The sequence below is a fragment of the Vicugna pacos genome, chromosome 10 (assembly GCF_048564905.1).
Source record: "Vicugna pacos chromosome 10, VicPac4, whole genome shotgun sequence".
Taxonomy (NCBI): domain Eukaryota; kingdom Metazoa; phylum Chordata; class Mammalia; order Artiodactyla; family Camelidae; genus Vicugna; species Vicugna pacos.
Genome location: NC_132996.1, coordinates 66,070,180 through 66,078,873, shown reverse-complemented (window position 1 = coordinate 66,078,873; position 8,694 = coordinate 66,070,180). Strand labels below are relative to the sequence as shown.

At 48.8% G+C, this 8,694-nt stretch overlaps 2 protein-coding genes across 4 annotated transcripts; one reads left to right on the top strand and one right to left on the bottom strand.

The window, feature by feature from the left end:
* Positions 1–381: 381 nt before the first annotated feature.
* On the bottom strand, positions 382–5,179 carry FEN1 (flap structure-specific endonuclease 1). Of its 3 annotated transcripts, none has more exons than XM_072970078.1 (2): positions 5,065–5,179; positions 382–2,315 (listed from the first exon to the last, which is right to left on the bottom strand). In XM_072970078.1, exon 2 carries the CDS (start codon positions 2,292–2,294, stop codon positions 1,152–1,154), a length of 1,143 nt encoding a protein of 380 aa, XP_072826179.1. In that variant the 5' UTR covers positions 2,295–2,315; positions 5,065–5,179; the 3' UTR covers positions 382–1,151. The 3 variants fall into 3 exon arrangements, with proteins under 3 accessions (XP_072826179.1, XP_006214934.1, XP_072826180.1); XM_006214872.4 differs by having other exon boundaries at positions 4,964–5,120; XM_072970079.1 differs by lacking the exon at positions 5,065–5,179 and adding an exon at positions 4,569–4,731.
* A 12-nt stretch (positions 5,180–5,191) lies between these two features.
* Positions 5,192–8,486, top strand: TMEM258 (transmembrane protein 258). The gene is made up of 4 exons (XM_006214873.4): positions 5,192–5,444; positions 6,944–7,053; positions 7,628–7,764; positions 8,377–8,486. Exons 1-3 carry the CDS (start codon positions 5,442–5,444, stop codon positions 7,752–7,754), a joined length of 240 nt encoding a protein of 79 aa, XP_006214935.1. The 5' UTR covers positions 5,192–5,441; the 3' UTR covers positions 7,755–7,764; positions 8,377–8,486.
* Positions 8,487–8,694: the final 208 nt, after the last annotated feature.

Genomic DNA, 8,694 nt, shown 5'->3' with positions numbered 1-8,694 from the left:
CAAAAAGAACAAGAAAGTGATTTTTGAATGGCAGCTTTCATTTTATAAACTAGATGCTATGAAGTAGTTGATCTAAGTTGTGAGGATTTCTCACAAGAGCTCTTTATCTCATACAGTAGATGGAAAAACTAGAAAGCCATTCAATTTATCAAAACTCCTTTGCCAGCAAGATAAACTAGGAGCATCCTCTAAATGGCTGAAGTACCGCCAGAGCTGCTTTGGCCTGTCTGTTGAGCATGGCGCCATCTTGTGGCCACTCAGACCACTTGTTATTACAGTGCAATTCCAGCATGTTACCTTGGAGTGAAAAGGAGAACATTTTACACTGTCTGAAGCCTGGAGCACTTAAGATATCTTCAAACGTTCTCAAAGAACATGACATTCTGGTTACTCTATAATTTTATTGACTCTTTTATCCTCATACCTTTAAAACAAAAACTGCACGTGAAAACAGCATCTTATCCCAAAGTTTCAACTTAATTACCAGAGAGGCCATGAGAGGAATGCCACCACCTCATGCCTCTGAATAACCACTACAAAGACTGGAGTTATGTAGCAAGTTCAAGTTTCTGTCCACCCCAGGACACACAGCTGGTAATCAAACCCTTGTTGCCATCTCCAGGGACTCAAACTGCCTGCCTGTCTGAATTCTCTGTAGCTCTTCCCATCTGTTTAAGGCTTAGTCTTCCTGACAGCTGTCCCTCAGGGTGGGTCAAGGCTGAGCCAGAGAAGCCAGTCTGGTTCCATGGTTATTGCCCACCAGCCGGCCAGGCAGAAAATCATTTCCAGTCTTTTGTCTCCACCTTTTATCTCCTTTTCCCTTCTTCAAAATTTGCTGCTAAGGCTTTCATGTAACAATGGATTCAGTGTCCATTAAATTGCCTGAGAGGCGGTTTGAGCCTGACATACTTTCCTGAGCTAAAAACAAAAAAAACAAAAACAAAAAAAAGAAAAGAAAAGAAAAAACAAAGTACCTTTGGCCTTCCTGCCATGAGGTCAAGTAACAAAGGGAAAAGCACTACTGAGAAGGGTGGTGCCTGGGAAGCAATCTGCGCCCCCCAACTGCACGGAGGTTCCTCTAGAGCGAGTTCTTGCGGGTACAGCAAGGCAGATATCCTGGGGTCAAGGAGGTATAATGAAGGGAAACCTGTTTATTTCCCCCTTTTGAACTTCCCTGCTGCCCCAGTCTTGGCCTTCTTTTTAGCGGATCCTTTGGGTTCTGGCTCCTTGCGCTTAGCTGAAGAGAGAGAGCCGGTCACCTTGAAGAAATCATCCAGGCGGCCCTGGGTGCTGCCCTGGCGGCTCTTGCTCAGCCGCCTGACTCCACTGCGGATTCTGTCCTCGGAGAACTGCTTTTCACCACACATGAACTTGACAAGCTCTTCTTCATTTGGCTCGCTCCACTTCAGCTCCACAGACTCTGGGTCCAGCACCTCAGGCTCAAGGAAGAGCTGCTGGGCCTCTTTGTGGAGCCAGTTCTCTGGCACAGGGTACTTGTTGGGGTCGAGCCGACGCACGATCTCCTCAATGCTCTTGTGCTTCTGGATGAGGTCCACTGCCCGCTTGGGCCCAATGCCCCGAATGCTCTCACAGTAGTCACTGCCCAGCAGGATGCACAGATCCACAAACTGCTCCTGATTCAGGCCCAGCTCCTGCAGAATTCGGCTAAGGTGGAATTCCTGGATGGGCAGCTTCTTGGCCTCGCTGGCAGTCAGGTGCCGCATGAGCACAGGGCTGCCAAAGGTCAGGCAATCCATGTCCTCTGTGGCTGCGGCGTAGACTTTGCCAGCCTTCACCAGGGCCGCACAGCTAGCTTCTGCCTCACTGGGCGCGTCGAGGTACGGGATGCCCATGAGGCTCAGGAGATGCTTGCACTCATCGTTGTGTTGCTTGGTGACCTTCACCAGCCGCTTGGTAAACTTCTCCACCTCCTCCTCGGCGCCGGCAGCCTGGGCCTGCTGCAGCTGCTTCTCCGCCTCAGCCCGCCGCTCGCTGCGTTTGGCCAGCTCACCTGACTTGAGCTGTGGCGGCTTGCCATCAAAGACATACACAGGCTTGATGCCGTTCTCCATCATGCGGATGGTGCGGTAGAACATGCCCATCAGGTGACTGGTGGTCTCACCCTCCTCATTCTGCAACACATCCCCACCCTGGCGAACAGCAATCAGGAACTGATAAATGCTCATGGAGGCATCAATGGCCACCTTGCGGCCAAAGTAGCTCTTGATGTCATTCTCCCGGATGGCACCAGGGGCCACATCAGCAATCAGTTTGGCCAGTCCTTGAATCCCCATAGCAACACAGAAAAGGGATGGCTGAAAAAGAAAGTCAAGTAAGACAAGGAAGAACTTAAAGGATGAAAAAGAAGCAAAGGTTACAATGGGTGCTATCTCACCAACTTCACTTGCCGTCAGCTAAACAAATTTAGCACAACAAAAGGACACCAGGTCAGCACTAAAGAAGAACAAGACCAAGTTACCATCGTCAAGAAACTTACAGTCTAGCAACGAAGTCTGCTCAGTTAATACTAAGGATTCCTGAGTATCAGAAACTGAACCGGATGCTAAGTGGAATAAAATGCTGCTGAAGTCCTTGAGGGACTGAAAAGTTTTGTGGCTACGGCAGCAACACGGCAAGCGTGAAGAAAGGGCTACAGCAGACATCTGCCTCTAGGATCAGCAAGTCCAGAGGGCCTGGCCAGCTTGAGGAGTCCAGGGATCACAATGGCAGAACTGGCCCCTGAAGGACAGGCAAATCCCAGTTAGACAAAGGTCAGGAGAGACAGATATAGAACAACCAAAATACATGGCTGAATGTGGAAAGTAGTAAAATAAACTTATGAGTATCTGTCTTCTTGCCAATTCATGAACAATGCATTCGTTCCTCCTCTGTAGCTTTTTACCATTCATTGAACATCCCCAAAGTATTCCTTCAGCTCAACTCCTCTTAGCAGCTCTGATGGTTAGTTTTGTGTGTTAACTCGTCAAGGCCATAGAATCCAGTTATTTGATCAAACGCTAAGCCAGGTGTTGCCGTGAAGGTATTTCATAGATGTGGTTAACACCTATCTTAGTTTTCATTAAGTAAAGGAGAGTGCGCTCCATAACGTGGGTGGGCCGCATCAAATCAGGTGAAAGGCCTTACAAGCAAAAACAAGTTTCACTGCAAAAATCATGCCTCAAGACTGCAGCATCAACTCCTACCTGAATTTCCAGCCTGCCCACCATCCTACGATTTTTCCAACCCCTACAATCACCTGAACCAATTCCTTAAAGTAAGTCTCTTTAACTATGTTCATATTCTATATCCTATTTTGTTCTGTTTCTCTGGAGGATACAGCAGCTTTGAAGGACTGGCAAAAATAACATCTGAATGGGAGTAATGTGGCTTTCTCAACACTGCTCTCATCTCTCTTCAACATCCTCTTAGCGCTTAAGAGTTTCTACTTCTATCATGATGTTGTTTTTGTTTTAACTCTTTCCCTTTGTATTTTCTTTCCACCACTAAGTCCGAAATGTGAACTCCATAGCTCCGACCCCACCCCAAGTCCTGATCTAGGGACCTGGCATGCTGTACTCACTCAGCCCAGTACTGCATTTCTGTGGTTCAGGCCCCTTAACCAAGTATTTCCTAGGGCACTATTTCCCAAACTTCAGTCAGGCCCAAACCACTCTCACAATTTTTTGCCACTTCCAACTAAAACTTGTACTTTTATTCATTTAATATTTTCTTTATACGGACACCATTTTCTAAAAACTAAGTTGAAAAAGAGAACTCCTCCTAAGCAATAATACCTATATTATATCAGTTACATTTTAACAAGTGTTACATGAAAAACTATTAAAAAAGACTTTTGGGGGTGCCACTTGAAGTCATCATGTACCACTGGCGGGATGTGTCCAACACTAAGAAATATTACACTAGGCCTTCTAATCGTTCCCACTCTTCCTTCACAGGGCTCTTTCTAGTTATTATTATTTTTTGATGGGGGAGGTAATTACGTTTATTTATTTATTATTTTATTTAATGGAGGGACTGGGGATTTAACCCAGGACTTTGTGCATACTGAGCACACGCTCTACCACTGAGCTACACCCTCCTCCACAACAGGACTCTTTCTAAAGTGTAAAGGACCCTGGTACATTCCTCTTCCCAGTTAAGTCCTCAACATGGCATCAAGACCTTTCATGCTCTGGTTTCCAACTTACAGTCTGGGAACCTAAAAGAAAGGCTGGCATAAGGCCTGCCCTTTCTCACTTTTGCTCAGCCGTGCCCCTCCTCCCACCATCCTGCACAGCCCTTTCTTCAAGGTCCATCTCATTGTAGTTCCCCCGTGAACGACAGCAGCCTTGAACCTAGGCATCAGCATTTACCACCTGGGTAATATCACTAAGTCACTTCGTGGGTGACAGTAGTGAGTCATATGGGATTGGTCTTCTCATCTACCAAACAGGATGATAACCGTGCCTGCCTTGCAGAATTACTGCCAGGGTTAATTGAGATAACAGACTTTGAAAACCCCGGACATATACTAGGTGCGCTGTAAAAGTTCCCTCTCCAGAACTCACTCGTTTTTTTGGTTTGTGCCTCAAGCTAGCTGCTTTGCTAGAACGTGTACCGCGGGGACAATGCCTTGTTAGCCGGATATCCTCCCACTGCGTCCGACAAAGGCAGACAGGAAAGCGATTTGAACAAGTGCAGTTCACATAATGTCTCTCCTCCAGGATCTCAGTCACAATACACAACGACCCCGTGAGGTGGGAGTTATTATCCTCTTTCTATACATGAAGAAACGGGCTCGGACATTAAGCAACTGGCCCCCAGCTCGCAGCGAAAAGTGGCGGGACCGCCAGCCAGCGAATCCCGCGCTCGCTCCGCCCTGCGCGCGGCAGCCGCCCGTCTCCCCCAGTCCCCCGCGCAAAGCGGGCCCGCAGCTATCGGAGACGCTTCCCGCGGGTCTCACCTGGCCTCTGGAGCGCTAGGCCTCGTTAGCTAACGCTTGCTCCCGCGAGACCCAGGACAGACCTCAGGCCGACTCCCTTCTCAGTCCCGCTGTTCGCTCACCACTAGCAGCCGGTAGGCTCTCGCTCCGCCGCCTTCCAAAGCCCGCGCTCGTGTCACGTGACCTGCCGCGGCGCACAGCCTTCTGGGAAGTGTAGTACAGACCCCGGCCCCCTTGGCCAGTTTCTCTCACGGCAAACAGTCCCGCCGGGGTTAACTGACTCGCTCAGCGACCCGACCGTACTCTTCTCCATCGTTTGCCCCTACTCAACCCAAGGTCCCCGCAGACCCCAGATCCCGCCACACAGGCAACCAGAGGACTACAAGTCCCACAATTATACTTGCGCGGATGCACTTCCTCTTCCGGCTGAACAGAGCGCCTGCTCCTGCCGACGTGTTGTTCCGGTGGCTGAGCGGCGGATTGCCTTGTGCCCGGCAAAATGGTGAGAGGGCTGAGGGGAGTTCCGGATAGGGCTCCAGGGACCGCTAGGTACCTGTCCCACACCCTATTTCTCTCGTAGAGGCCTCAGACGCCCGCGGTCCGGAGGACAGGAGGCTCCTGGATCCTCTGGCTTGGGCTGAGGGGCGGGGAAGAGAAGCGCCTTGCCGTGGAATTCTTAGGCTGAAGTTTTGATTTACTCGGCTTCTGTTCTCTATTGATACGGACGAGGGGTGTAGGGTGCACTTCTAATACCTTCGAGTTTTTAATCTGTTACCTTTGATCAAGCTGTTATCTCTGTCTGGAAAGTTTCTCCCCCCTGCCGAACTCGTACTCATCCTACAAGGCCCTGGGTAAACGTCACCTTCTTGGTGAAGCACTTCCAACTGTCTCGGGCACTTGTCCACTCTCCTGGGAGCTCCCACAACCTATGTAAGACCTCTTGCCACGTGTCATAGACTTCTTTGTTATCTGCCACGGCTCCTAGTGACCACCAGCTGACGTGCCTCTAGCCCTGAAATGATGGTTTATTCATCTTTGTAGTCCCAGTGCCAAACACGGGGCCTGCTCAATCAATGGCAGCGATTGTTTTTATCATTTTCAGGGGAGGCATAAATGTTTACTGAATTGAATTCCAGTGTGTCTCAGAACAATGGGGTCAATTTACTTCTCTAGAGTTGTTATGTTCTGGATTATAGAAGCGTTGGCTGGTGGGTGACAATGGAAGTTAACATTTGTACAGAACTTTACGTTGACAGCCCTCTTTCACAAGCATTATCTCATAATTTTCCCTATAACCTTGGGAAGGAAACAAACACCTATTGAGCAACTGCTCTATGCCAGGCATTGAGTTAGATGCCATGATGTTAGTCATCTTTCTTACATCATACATCAACTTTGTGAATGAGATATGATTGTAATCACTTAACTGAGACACATGTTATTCTATAGAGCCAGAATCTTAACTTACGTCTTTTTCCTGTAGTTTCTGAGATGCCTTAATAGTGTAGTGAGAAGAATACAGAATTAGACGTTGAGATCTGGGTATCAGTCCAGATTCTGTCTTTCAGCAGGGATTCTTAGCTTGGTGTCTACAGACATGGGTCCATAAAGCTCCTAAAATTATAAAGCGAACTTTTTTTTGTACGTGGTTCTTCCCTGGCAGAAAGTCCATACCTTTCATCACATTTTTTTCATGGTGGTCAGAGGCCTTAGAAAATGTTAAGAACTATTGGTCTATAGCTCATCAGTCACCTTCTGTGTCTCAGCCTCCTTGTCTCATATTGAAAAGACAAAGTGCCACCTTAGTTTAAGATATAATTGTAATTGTTGTCATTCCCAAACTGAATCATTTGATGGTGGGTCTGAAGGATTTCCACATTTTCCAGGCCGAAATAAGCTTCTAGCAGTCACAGCAGCACAAGACTCCTTGATAATCCCATAGTCCCTCCAGGTTGAAGTCTTGGGGTTCTTTGACAGCTCTGACCTCATACCTTCCCATAGGAGCTTGAGGCCATGAGCAGATACACCAGCCCAGTGAACCCGGCTGTCTTTCCCCATCTGACCGTGGTGCTGTTGGCCATTGGCATGTTTTTCACTGCCTGGTTCTTCGTGTATCCTTTTACTGAGCATCCCGTGAGCCAGAATTAGTGATGTGGGAAACTGAAGGAGAAACCAGGGCAGGTATATGCACCCTGCCAGTTTTGTTCTGGTGTGGGGATGGAGGAAGGTAAGGAGATTGAGGGAAGGCTGTTGATGTCCGAAGTCAGGTTGTGGCCTTATTTTCCAAGTTCAAGTGAGCTCAGTTTGCCCTTCAGATTTCCAGGACAGTAAGCAGAGGGCCTGGACTGAAGGCTAGGGATGGGGGGCCTGAAGTTGGAGAAATGGTATAAGGAATGGTGTGCTCAGGTGTCAGCGGATCTGAGGGCAAGTCCCAGCTCTGCCACTCAACAGCTGGCCCAGGGAAAGTGACCTAACCCTGCTGGGCTTCATTTTCTTCATGGGTGGTGGAAGGGTGGTAGGAGAACCAGAGTCTAGGTCATCTCTTGGGCCCCTTTTCCTGGCTACACCAAGCCAGACAAGCTTCTCAGAAAGCCTTTAGCCCATATTTTTCTCCCAGTGATGCCCTGCCCAGGTTCCCTGACCTGTACAGTCCGTCTCTTGGCTTCTCCTTAATTGCCCTGCCAGATATGAGGTCACCTCCACTAAGTACACTCGGGACATCTACAAAGAGCTCCTCATCTCGTTGGTGGCTTCACTCTTCATGGGCTTTGGAGTCCTCTTTCTGCTGCTCTGGGTCGGCATCTATGTATGAGCTCCCAAGGGTAAGTGTGGTGGCGATGGGGACACCAGAGAAGCCTCCCCACACTCACATCAGCAGGGACCTCAGGCCTGCTTGACCCCTTGGTTAATGGAGACAGACTCAGCAGAATGGATAGGGATATTAGACACATATGCCTCTTTCCCTGTCCCTAATGGGGATTTAAGCCAAGTGGGATGGACTTTGTCAGTTTGGAGTTCTCCACGCTGCTCGAGGCCTCAGTCTGTGGCTTTGGGATGTTCTATGCGGGGCTGTGGGCACAGGCATTGCGTGGTTACACAATTGCGTTCTTTCAAGTCACACGCCAGTGACTTGGAGAACTGCTGGAGAGTGGTCCAATACAGGACCCGGATCCGGGGGTGGCCGTAAGGAGAACCATTTGAGTTTGTTTCAGTGTTTTCAGTCCTTGAAATAAATCTTGACTAAATAACTGAAAAACAAAACAAAACTTTGTCACAGATAAGCCACCAAATTGGTCACTGAGAATCAATCAGCTCTGGTGGCTTTGCTTCCAGGGACTACCTGTCAGCCCTTGCCCTGGGAGCACAGGGGCTCAGTAAGAAAAGTTGATGGAGAAATGGGTCACTGGTCTCATTCTGATACCCTTCTCTTTCAGGTTCCAACTTGGCATCACTGAATCCTTGCTTTTGTAAATTAATTTTTTTTTTTAACTCTTGCTGGAAGTATCCCACCTGCTGCTCACAATAAAGATGTGTGACAGCCCTGTCTGGTGCCCGTTCTGCAGGGTGGGAGTGGTGCTGGGGCTGGGACCTCCGACTTCCCAAGTCCCACCCCTTCCCGTTTCTCTTCTGCCTTTCAGATGGTTCCTGCTGCTGGGAAGCCCTGCCCTCCACCTGCTAGGGGTGAGGGGGGAATTGGGGGGGGTGTCTTGTCCTTGGAATTGAAGGCTCACCTGTGGATAGGAAGGGGCTGG